This window comes from Bacillus rossius (genome assembly GCF_032445375.1).
Source record: "Bacillus rossius redtenbacheri isolate Brsri chromosome 4 unlocalized genomic scaffold, Brsri_v3 Brsri_v3_scf4_2, whole genome shotgun sequence".
NCBI classification, from domain to species: Eukaryota; Metazoa; Arthropoda; class Insecta; order Phasmatodea; family Bacillidae; genus Bacillus; species Bacillus rossius.
This window is the reverse complement of record NW_026962011.1, coordinates 16,396,786-16,409,550: the sequence shown is the minus strand read 5'-3', so window position 1 is coordinate 16,409,550 and position 12,765 is coordinate 16,396,786. Positions and strand designations below refer to the sequence as shown.

At 36.3% G+C, this 12,765-nt stretch overlaps 1 protein-coding gene across 1 annotated transcript in view; it reads left to right on the top strand.

Annotated features, from left to right (window-relative positions):
* Nucleotides 1-12,765, top strand: part of LOC134541992 (lachesin-like) — a 559,697-nt gene that overhangs the window by 491,551 nt on the left and 55,381 nt on the right. The window contains exon 7 of the mRNA XM_063385770.1: nucleotides 10,095-10,223. Coding sequence (XP_063241840.1) covers nucleotides 10,095-10,223 — 129 coding nt within the window. The remainder of the gene's footprint in view (nucleotides 1-10,094; nucleotides 10,224-12,765) is intronic.

Sequence of the window (12,765 nt, the reverse complement as noted above, 5' to 3'; positions counted from 1 at the left end):
TGACATGCTTTGCGGTGTTATTTCGGTTTTATCGCAATTCCCAATGCAATCTGGTCGCTAGGTGCCTTCTCGTGGGTAGGCCACAGCCGCGCCTCGAATAAAAAACAAAATTTCCCGTTTCCATGGTGAAGTAGAAGGATGGATACGAAGAAAGAATCAAAAATGCAATAACGGAATTTTATCAAGTAGTATCAAAATTCTGTTTCGACGGTTGGTTTTCTCGAAGTAGTGACCTTCCTAGTGTTTCAAAGGGTAAAGTGTGAAAACTTCTATCGAGATCGGAACAATCCTGCAGATTTATTTGTATAAAAACAAACAAACGGAAATTATTTATATATATATATAATTTTATTGTAGGTGTCTGTGTCAAAAATTGTTTATACATATCTATATTTTTACTCCGATGATAAATCTTGCACTTTTGATATCCAAAACTAGAGAACAATAATTGACTACGTGAACTTTCTAAAAACCAATGATATTCCCCTTTTTATCCCCCTAAAAACAGATGTTTGGTAGTTCTTTATCTAATATTTGCACACTTGACTTTCTAAATATGAAAATTATTTCTGTCTAAAGAAGCCTACTTATCTAGACTCTCCGGATGAACAAACAAAAACATTGTGAACTCTCAAGCTTTGCAAAAATTGTTTTTAGTATACAAAAAATAATTTTTGTTGTGGTTGGTTTTCTATCTTTATCTTTCTACAATTAACATAGGACAAAAAATAGGAAAATAACTGTATAACATAGATTTTTAAAATTATAACCCCTCCCCCTAAATTAACTATCTTTACTTTCCTTAAAGCCCTGGCAACACCACGTACTTCAGCTAGTTTTTTTATGACTAAGAAAATTAAGGCAGATTGGAAACATTTTAAGTCAACGTGGCCATGTCAGTGAAAATGCAGCAGCTTTTTAAAGAAAAATCTAAAGGCTTAAGAAAATTTTTCGGTCATTTATGTTTTTTTTCCCACATTTTTGCATCAACTCATTAATTTTCTCTAGTGTAGGCCTACATAGTTTAAACTAATTCAAATAAATTTTATCTCTCCAAAAAGCTGTTAAAACTGCTCCAGAAAGAATCAAAAGGGAGCAGATTCAATAGTTTTCTCTTAAAATGTCATAGATTCACATTAGCTTTAACGGTTTTACGTCCAAAGTGTTACTTAGACTTTTTTAGAGGGTGTTTATATAAATAATGGTGTTAAAATACAAACCTTAAGTTTGTTACCAGTATTTTATTATATAAATGACTTTAAAATACAAAGTATTTAGTAAAAAAAAAAATATTTTCGTTAGTTGGTAAGTGTGTTTCATTGCATCATCAAAATTGCTACATGAAAACGTAAGTTAACCCAGTCTCAATCTGTACCGTGTCACTGAACATGCTTCAAACATGTACAGCCAAAAAAGCTACGAAATTCCCTTTTCCGAAGAGTAACGCTTCCCGTCTGGTTAGTAAATTCCAAGTGGTCGAACCTAATGAAGGCCACCCCCAGGGTTACCAACAAAAGAAATTACTTTTCTTCTCCATCTCTCCCGAAGGGTCGGTCGGAGCTAACGTACCGTGGAAAGAAGGGAAGGAGACGAAGAAAAAGGAGGTTGGTGGAAAAACCTCGTGGGCGGGGCGAAACATCCCCCTCCGTCCATAAACACATCAAGAAGGGAAAAGTTGCCCGACGAAGGCTGTAGAGCGGGAGGGGGGGGGGGGGGTGGTTGGAAGTAACTTGGCGGAAAGACGACGCTCCCTGTGTCCATTCACGTCACTTAAGGGCCGATGGGGTCGGCGAGCAGCGCTGCGGGCCGGGCGAAACTGGGCCTTACGCCCAGGACGTGCCTTCTTACTTTCCGCCCTCGCTTCCGATACGGGGTAATTTATGGCCTCGTAGGTGGAAGTATGGACGATATTTACTGGAGAACCCGGAGGGGTTCTGCACCCTTGTACACGCGGAAAATCATTTTCCTACCACTTCCCTTTTATTTATCTATCCCCTCCCCCTCTTTTTATATTATTTATTTGACACCAGAAATCTATTGCGAACCAGTTGTAATTTGGTACTGACATTTTTTAGCTACTCGTTGCGTGTAGTTTTATTCCCGCCTGACACGGTCGCGTTATTTCTTTACAGAAAAATACAACTTTTATGATGTAAGGTGTCCTTTATCTATGATTTTAAATCTTCTCATTCAAAATTATTTCTTTTTTGATGTGTAAAAGTCTTAGCTCTCGGTAGACGGTGTTTGGTATGAATAATTTCGTGAATGGATCGGAACATTTTTTAATACGGTGCCAAAGTTTTCAAAGATGTCTGATCCACGTGTAGCAACATAAACACGTATACAGTCACTTCGCAAGCATAAGGGGACATATCAAACGTATTGGCAAGACAAATGAAACTTTATGATGGTAAAACTATCTTGGAATATGTTTGGTAATCTGTTAAAGTTATAGTAAAAAGTAATCACAAGTTTTAAATACGCAAGAAAACTGGCATTAAAATGTTGATAGTTCATAGACTTCTTTCGAAGCTTTTATGTAGTCTCGGTAGCGTGGCTAAAAAACTCAAGGGGTAGTTCTAGAAATGATTCAAACCTTCTCACTACTAAAATCATTTTATTTTTTAATAAAAAAGACGTTACATAATTATACCAATTGTTCTTTAAGTAAATGCGTATTAATACTTTTTGTATGTTTTCTTATTGTTATAATATTATTAATTACATAGCTCAGTACAATAGAAGGATCATTTCATACTTAGTAGGTCTATATTATTATTTTTACTTAGAATTAAATTAAATTAGACTTTAACGAGAACTTTAAACAAAAAAAAATGTTTTTCGAATTAATACACCCACGTTCATTAGGTTATGAATGTGTATGCATTATTAATGAATAATCTAACACTTCTTAGAAACGCCATACCTGTTAGCCTAAATAAAAAAAACAAATGGTATTTCTTTCACTTTAGATTTAAGTTGCCAACTTTGTTATATTTATTGCAAATGAATTGTACATGATAATAGATATTTTTAAAAAAATATTTACCCGGTTGTATAATTTTTAAAAATCTGAAATTTTCATAATTTTTAATATTAGTTAAATGGACAGCAAAATATTTATCCTACCTCGGAATGCTTCCTTTGGTCGACAAATGCGTTCGCTGGTTTTCTGTTATCATTCTATGTAGATATCGTGTGCATGGAGTAACGAATTCTTTCTTCTCTTCTGCTATACAAACTTAATGTCCTCTTTTATACCCATGGGTATAACAGAATGTACTTCAGAAATTGAGCATTGTGTGTTGTGGACTTAACTGTTTGGAAAATTTTAACATGATGGACAGTATTTAAATTAAATTACTTTTTCAAAATCTGGTCTATAGGTGGGGTTTCATTTTTTTAAATGTCTTTTTTTTTTGTGTTTATTGGAGCCGTTCCTAATAGTTTATGATTTCCGTTGCTAGTAAAATATTTAAATGTATTATTAGTGCTGCTATCTGCGCATAATGGTGCCAGGCCATGTTTACGATTCAGGTAGCGAATTCTAGCGGCAGTGCAGAAAGTACGTGTGTGATTCGCGTCCAGACATTTTAGTACTTGAAAATATATTTGGCGTATATTTATCATACCTGGCGTAGAACAGCGTGACGTATTGTCATATAGTTTTTCTTCTATTGCATGGTTTATAAACCATGCAAGAAACGTAACAACGCAAGAAACGCAAGAAGCAAAAATTTCAGAAAACCATATGTGTACCATAATTTTTAAAAAATTATTTTACGTGAAACATAATTTTTGTGACAGAAAACTATATGTGTACCATAATTTATAAAAAATTATTTTACGTGAAACATAATTTTTGTGACATATTTACGAAAGTTTTGGTACAGGTATGATATATTGCAATACCATACCATTTTAATCTCATTTATATGTTAGCAACAACAGTTATGGAACCTCACAAGTCGTTTCCATCCCAGGAATTTATCTTGATGGTAAGAATAAATAAGTACATTTTAAGTTAGTCAGAATTAAATTAAAACCCAAATTTTATTCATTTAAGAACTTAAAAAATTATTTCACCCGAAAATACAAATAAACAAAAATTTTCAGACTCCTTAACAAACAATACAGTATAGAAAGATTTTTATCAAGAAGATAGAACGAAATGCAAGTACTTGAACAGTGGTTAAGCGAAATGTCCCCTAATTTCCATTGATTACAATTATAAGTTGTAACCAAAATAAATGACGAAATACAGTCATGAGTATGCAATGTTTTTTTTTTCTTCCAATTAAAACACGATAGCCAAAATCCAACAAAATAACATTTGCCCGCGCTTCCGCTTACTCGCATGTATCGAGGGGTTAAAGAAACTGGCGGCGAACTTCAAACACATGCAAATAAACTTATAATACTAACGTGTCAAAGGTGATTAAGGTTACTGGTTTTAGCGCTCAAAACGGTCAAAATTGCGTCTTGGCTCAGTGGAGTCTTGAGTGAAACTTGCAAATATTTTTTTTTTCTAAATTGAAAACATTTTAAATTTAATAACCAAAGCATACCATTTTTGTTTTTACATTTTTTGAATTGAAATTTCTTTGGGCGCGATGCCATGCAGGCGAGATCGCATGCATCATGTGCTAGGAGGGGATTGGCCAGCCATGGAAGCAATTGGCGCCATGGCTAAGTCGCCTCACAGGATATTGTAGACAATAACTAGATAAGTTGGGCCCAGGTAAAACCAGCACAGACAGGGAAAACCCTGAGCACTTTCATGCGGGATGCAAAAAATCATGCATTAAAATCAAGCAGTTTGGTTACGGGAGAAGAGTTGGACAGAGTAGAAAAAACTACTAAGAAAGTGGGCGGGAACTTGGACTTTTATGTCCGCATTAGTTTGGGCGGTGTTGGCTCTTTGGAGGGTGACTTTCGTCATTTCCCACCGGGCTGCCAGCCAGCCAACCTAAATTACGAAGAGGAAAAGATAACGGCACCTATTAATTTTGTTTTTTTTTTCTAACCTAACTAATTACTAAGTGTGTTTGGGAGAGGTCTGGGTAGGGAAGACTCTAAGTGCGTCTCAGAATTCCTGCCACGCTGCAGGGATTGGCTCGTCGTGGCGGTAGGGACCCGCCTGCGCCTGACGCCATTCGACTTGCTGGCATCTAGCAAGGGAGTATTTGGACAGAAGACAACACAGTGTAGTTTGAACTTATTGTGCACCGCGCCACGGGCTATATTCGCAAGAAAATTGTGTTATATTAAGTACGCATTATATGATTTTAATTCCTTTTGCTAATCAGTATTGTTAAACAGTGTTATATGATTATTGTTTTGGCTGTGAAACTAAATATATTTTCTGGTATAAACTTTTCACGCTTTTAACACACCGTATTATAATTATGACCCCACGAGCATATAAATATGTTAAGTCCAACTAAGAATATGCTAATTAAAAATAGTTTAAACATATCCCGTGCGTGGAATAATGATTTATTAATTAATCATTATTGATTGATAAATAATTATTTATATCCTAAGCAGTTATTTTGAAGAGGGTAATATTTTTTTTCTGATTCATGTTTATTTAGGAAATTGTCTTCTCTTTTTCTCATTCTCTGCCGTTTTACCCCTACGACATACCTACTTACGATTCGAGGTTTGAATTGCCAAAGAAGTTTTGCTTCTATATCGTGTGTACTAGTTACACTTTTTTTTTTAACTATGACATAATATGCTAAAGAACATTTTTATTTTTTTTCTATCCTGAAAATCATGCGGAAATTTGGGTGAATTTATTATGTAAAAAATATAATATTTTTGGAATTACTATAATTAAATAAATAATCAATATTCAAAGAACACTAGAGTTTTACTTGTGCGGCAAAAAAGAAAACCGCTACCATATCCACAGTATAATTAATGTGATATAATCCGTGTGATTTCACTTGTTTCAAATCCTCGGAAATAGTGCCGGTTATTGTCTACTTATCATTCTGTCACTGTTGCTCTGTAAATGTGTTTGTAAACCACTTTTTTTGTCCTTTAAAATACGTGTGTTGCTTTGCCAGTGAAATTTGTGAAATGGACACCACAGGCATTACGTTTGAGAGTTATATGACGTAGACTTTATTAGGTCATAGTGGTTACTCACCAAAGATGCCAGAACACGACGGGGGCAATCCAACTGTAGCTACACGAGGTTCAGGTGCGAGTGCGCGAGAGAGCTGCTCTCCAGCGCTGTCTACTGGAACAACTCCCAGCAACACACGCGCGCACGCGCACAAAGTGGTTCGGGCGGCCGCAGCTAGCCGCGGAAGTTGGCGAATGCACATTCCCGAACAACCCTCCGACCAGTCTCGAACTTCCGACCCTCCTTCGCTCCCCTTCTCCACACAAAAAAAAAAAAAAAAACCTTCCAGTTCGGTCATCAGACGGCGATTTCAAGCTCAAAGCAAACTTTAACCCCCCTTCCTTCCTCGTTCCCTTTCTTCCGTGCGGGCTCTCTTCCTTTACTCCCAATTCAACCGAGTTTGCCTTTACCCCTCCCCCCCTTTAACATACTTTCTTTTTTAGTCTTGGTTCCTTCAAGCCACATTAAGTGTAATCGCTTCACTCGCCGTCGTGCCGCGAGTATAAATCACTCGGAAGGTCCTACCATTGATCTCCACCGAACCTGGGGCAGGATATCCTGCGGAGCGATCGTCCCTCCCTCCCTCCCTCTCACCCAACTCTGCGCACTCTGCCCCCCCCTTCTCCCCACGAAGCGACGCCAACGAATCGTCAGACAGGCGTCCACACCTAGCGTCTACTGTTCGCGCGGCCGCTGCTGTCAACCAATGTGTAGCCGTGATCCTTTTAAAACTGAGCAGCTTTTTTTTTATTTTCCTATACCAAATACACTTCACACGATTCCATTCAACTGTACTTTGTTGTACATGAAGAAAAGTTTCCAGAGAAAAAAAAACGATCAAAAGATCTTTCTTACATATTACATTAAACAGAAATTTATCAGCTTTACCTAAACGTTATATTTTAAGGAAAGGTTTTTATTAATTTTTTTTGTGTTTAAATAAATAAATGATCATTAAAATTGTCTATGTTCTCGTCAAGGGTGAATATTATTATTAATGTAATGTTAAAATAACTTTGATATAGGTTTTAAATTTTAATCAAATTTGTTTTCATTTAAAATACGTTGATTAATAAAAACCAGTAAATATTTTTTCTATATGTAAAATATCTGACATACACTGGCATGTTGAATGTAAAACTGTATAGAATGTTATAACAGTTCATGTGTTATCAGTGGTTCATTAAATATTAATTTATTATTCTATTATTTTATTAGTAACTAGCTGTATTATCAGAATATACATAGATTAATAATTAAAAAAAAGCAATTTTTATTGTTAAAAAACATAATTTATTTCTTAATTAGTGTCAATATCGTTTTGAGTATGACGTTAATATAAAATTTATTGACTAATATTGTGACCAAATGACTGCAAAGATAATTACAGAAAGACTAAATTAAGATTCTAAAATTTAATGAGAGATATGCAAAAGATATGTAAGGTATATAAAGTATCATATTGGCAATGCACGTGTCCACCACGTGCCGATGCAACATTGTTATTTATATATATGTATATATATATATAGAGTTTAATTAATTAAAGCCTAGAAAGCAGTCGGATATGTTACCTTTGCTTTTAGTTTCATATATTGTTATATCTTACGAAAAAAAATTTAAAATAAAACATATCCCTTTGCATCAAGATAATGTAGATTTATAATAGTGAAAAAAAGGTTTCAAGTCAGTCCAGTAGGTTTTGAGTAAATTTCTTTTAAACAAGCATGCAATCTAACACTCTTAGTTTATAATACTAGTTTAAATAAAAGTGTTTGTAGAAGTATTATCACTCAATATTGTTATTTCGGTCAATTAAATGAATTAACGCAATTAATTTTTTTCATTTACTACTACTTTTTTGATTATTATTCATTGAACTGAAAGAAAGTTTACAAAAATAGATTATTTGAACCGTGTTCCTCAAATCACTCTAGCCTGTGTTCCTATACATTAAATTGTAAATTTGAGTACATAATCAAAACATTAAAAAATATATATTTTGCAAATAAACATTTTAAGTAAACACTCCAATGACTGATTATCCACGTCAGTAGCGAAATATACCGTCTAATCTATATCCACCATCCCCCAATTTTTCATTTGAAAGTCTGTATACTAATTGCAAAACAAGAAACGCTCCGATTTACATGTTGTTTTAGCAACACCAGAACACAAGATGCGAAATTATTGTCTTAAAAGTGAAACATCCTTTTTTTTTTTTTGCAAAAAAAACACAGTGATTTCTTCAGACGAATGGAACTGTTTGCGTAATTCCCCTTTTTTAAGTAGAAGCATTACATCATCATTTGCATGGGAGTTCCTGGGTTAAGTTCGCGGGCGAAAACTCCGCGGACAAATCGACGATTCCATTAAGAACTCGCGCGAAAGTTTCTGGAAGGAAGGAAAGGGAAAGGGGGGTTGTTCGCACTCAGCTATAATTATTTACGCCGCTGGAATAGCGCGGAGGGCGCGAGGAACGCCGGTGGAAGTGTTGGGTGTGGTGGGGGGAGGATAAGGGGGAGGGGGATACGGGATGGACCGGACCAAGACGGCGCCCAAAATTGGCTGCGTTCAGTTATCGTTAGAGCGCTCGTCTGCCGAGACTCCCGACATCGCCACAAGCGGACTGGCTGTTCCTCCCCCGATGTTTAATTGCAGCGGCGACGTGGGCTTGAACGTGGCTGGATGTGTTCTCCAGAGGGTCTGGTAGGGTTGGCAACAGAGGGGGGGGGGGGGGATGATGAAAGGAGGTTTTTGGCTGCGAGGAATAATTGATGACCACGAGCTCCTCGGCGCGTGCAAGAGGAGTGAGGGATGACCCTCGCAGCCGTGTCCCGACGCGGTCGTAGGGCGTCGCGACGCCTTCAGCTTCGCACACACACACGTGTCGATCCGCATTAAGTTCAATCACTCGGGATGCTCACAAAGTTAAATGTACTTGTACATTCATATTCCGTCGCTCCATCTTACATTAAAGTTTTGCGAATTATACTGTTTTAGAAGTGGGTGAAATTTATTTCTTGAGTAATGAAAATAATTTTTGAAATTTATTTACGCATAAACTTTACTCAAACGACACCGATTTAAAACATATTTTCAATAGGTCTTTATTAACCATGTGAAATGAATTTGTTAAATATTTGACCATTTTAATTTCCACAAAATAACTTTTTTTTTTCCTAATTTTTGAATATGTGGTAACAACCAATCATTAAATAAAAAAAAAATTTTTTTGAACAAACACATTTAGCTTAAAAATTTGCTATGTCATTTTATTTTATGTTTTTAGGAAATTGCAAGGCGTAGATTTAACGGGTGGAAGGAATGCCGAAACAAGAAAATTTTATTATTAAGGAAAATCAGCTCGGAAACGCAACCCTGTAAAGTTACAGGCGCGGAAAGTAAGCACGTAAATTTGAATTTCACGCGCATCTAGGCGCTACTCCACTGGCTGAGAGGATCCGCGATCGCGCAACAGTGACGGTCAAACGCTCCGTGGGAAGCCGGTGACGGTACGGGCGAAGAACTTTAGAGTTGGTCGTAAGCACTAGCCACCAGCTGTCAGGTGTACATCAGTCATCCTCCGTAATACGGGCGTAGATCCCGGGGAGGGGGCCCTCACCAAGGGGGAAACGCTTGGGCTTGCGAGATCGTGAGTGTGAAACGGTTTTGATAAACGTAAACGTCAAAGCTATGTTTTATGGAAAACCTTTTTTGTGTATTTTAAAGTGTTCTCCTCATTGCATGCATATAGGCCAACATATGGACTGTATACATCATACAAGCACTGTATCCAGAGATGACTTGTAATGGTTAATACCAAGCGCAGAACTCTCGGGTCGCGCGGGCCCGAACTCTACAGATTTGCGCCCCTCGTACGTAAGATAACAGTTAACTGCGGTGACGGTACACATCCCAGCTGGAGTGGCACCTGGCGCCTCCTCTGTTGCAGTGTCCTCGTACCAAGGGGAGATCTTGAAGCTCGCCAAGATCACGAGGTCGGAGATGGGCGCCTACCTGTGCATAGCCAGCAACGGCGTCCCTCCGTCGGTGAGCAAGAGGATCATGGTGAACGTTCACTGTAAGCAGACCCGCCGACTTCACTTGTGTTTCAGGCGTGGCTCCAGTCGCCGTGCTGGGCCGGAGTCATAGATGTGAAGTTGTCAGTTACATGAAGTAGTTGCTGATCTGAAAAAAAAAAATTAAAAACAAAATTTCGGAAAATTGTATTTTTAAGAACTAATAGTCTTGAAAAATGTATCATATAACTAAAAACCTAACCGACTGTTGAAACTATTCAACAGTTTTTTTAATCTGATCCAACGAACCGTTTACACGTTTCAAAGTATTTTTTTTTTAATATTGCTTAAGGCCCTGTCACGCAGTCCAGCTTTGGTTTCCAAGACCTACCACTATTTTGTGTCAAATTAAATTATGACGTCAAACTAGACGTCACTAGTAAACCGTGTTTGTTTGATAACACTGAGTTTCTATAAAATATTTTGCTTATAGGGTGGGTTCTAAAATATGTTTGATTTTGAATACACTCAATCGAAATCGTGCTTCCTGACAACGGAAATGACGTCCGTTTGCGTCACAACAAAACTTTAAAATGGCGAATAACACACGGGCGATTAAAGTGAAATAAATGAAATAAAGTTAATATGAATGTCGTATGCAAACAAGTATTAAGTTAATTACGTGTCCATTACTTGCTCGTAAATTGTTTGGTAAGTTAGTTTCTATTGTATTTTGTAAGTTTTTTTTATCATACTCTTGTTGAATGTATCTTATTTGGGTTAGTTTAATTATGTACAGTTGTATTGTTATATATTTACTTTTAATTTTATATCTTTTATGTGGTTAAGTGGTAGATAAGGCAGCATGTATTAATTTAGCCACGATAAAAACGTTAATGAATAAATAAATTTTAATAATCATTGCACGGTGTACATAATTAATTAACGAGTATTTATGTGAGTTAAAATTATAGAAGTTAAAGTAAAGTAAAAAGTCAAATTGCTCAAATATACATCATAAGTTCAAAAATTCCATCCAACACTGATATGCTCTAATAAGATTCAAAATGAGATATTGAAAAGTTAAAATATAGATAAGCATAAATCTAATTTTACAGTGTGACATATAATACATGTTTAAGGTTATCTGTCAAAATTTATTTGATGGAGAAAATTGAACGCCATTTTTCGTTCAATATAACACTTACAACTCTGTTGTCAAATATAGTTGAAGACAAAAATTTTACAATTTGACAAGGCTTGACCTAACCTAACAGTACAAATGATAAATTTATCTTATCTAACCTAACCAACTGTTGAAAAACCAGTAAACTACTTAAAACTCACATTGCCGTATTACTAAAAATAAAAAATAATGCGAACAACTCAAAAATACCATTTTCCTAATTTTTTTTTTTCAAAGAGCACCTAACCTTTAAAACCACCTAAAAGTTTAATTTATCACCCAGCCGTTGAAGCAAATATAAAGTACTTATACTGAATGTATGATAAACGTCTCGTAAACATCTAAGTCAATAAACATGAGGTGTGGGTGATTGGATACCCAACAGCTCACCTGGATAAAAGCCACAACCCGAACAATTCCGAAGTTTACCGAAGTAAAAGATTAGGTTATGTTAAGTTCGGTCAGTGTCATAAATGATGGTTCTTAATTTTTTTGGAGGGTAGGTTAGGTAAGGTTATCGTGACTAAAATGAAAGGTTGATTGGGTAAGGTAAGTGTTATTTAAAACACTCCATAACCGTAAAATATATCAACCCTTGCAATATGGCGTTTTTTCGCGAGCAGTCGACAAACGTCGGAAAACTTCGGGTATGTTCGGGTGTGGCTCTCAACCTTGTGAACTGAGGCATCCCGTGGGTGAATGAGAAAGGAGCAATGAGGGAATGAATATATGAGGGTAAACAGAAGTACCTGAGGAAACAACCTGCTGATGACAACGTCCACCACGTTTCCTCCTTGTGAAACATTCCGGGTTGGATCACGCACAGAAACATGTATGTGAGCATGACGCTCCAATACAGGAATAAACATTTCAACTCTGAAAATTTGCCTGACTTTGTTTAATAATAACAAAACAAGTGCAGAATTTGTGTTAGAGGCGCAAAAGTTCGCAATGAAAAAATAATATGCACTCCTACACTGATGTGAGACGGGATTCGACCGGAAAATCTTCAGCTGCAAGTTCATCACGGAAAGGAAACTGATAGCATTCCGCAGCAGTTGACAGAAAATCGTTTAACCGTACATGGCCAGTCATTTGATTGATAGTCGTTTCTACATTTCGTTCGAACAGCTTTCGGTCTACTGACTGCTACCCGTTCAGTGCTTCTCAAAGTACATATATGTTATCATTTTAACTTGAAGCTAGACAAATTGTTACTCTATACCACATTGAAAGACTAAGATTCTGAAAAAATGTTTATTTGAACAAAGTTTAGCAACTACCGCCAAACTTGTTTCTGTTGTGAAAATAATTTATTGAAATAAATTTGGATGTATCTATTATTTAATATAAAGTTTTGCTAAGCAAGTCGATTATTAAGCTGTGTGTGAATATTAAGATTTGTAATTATTTTTGTT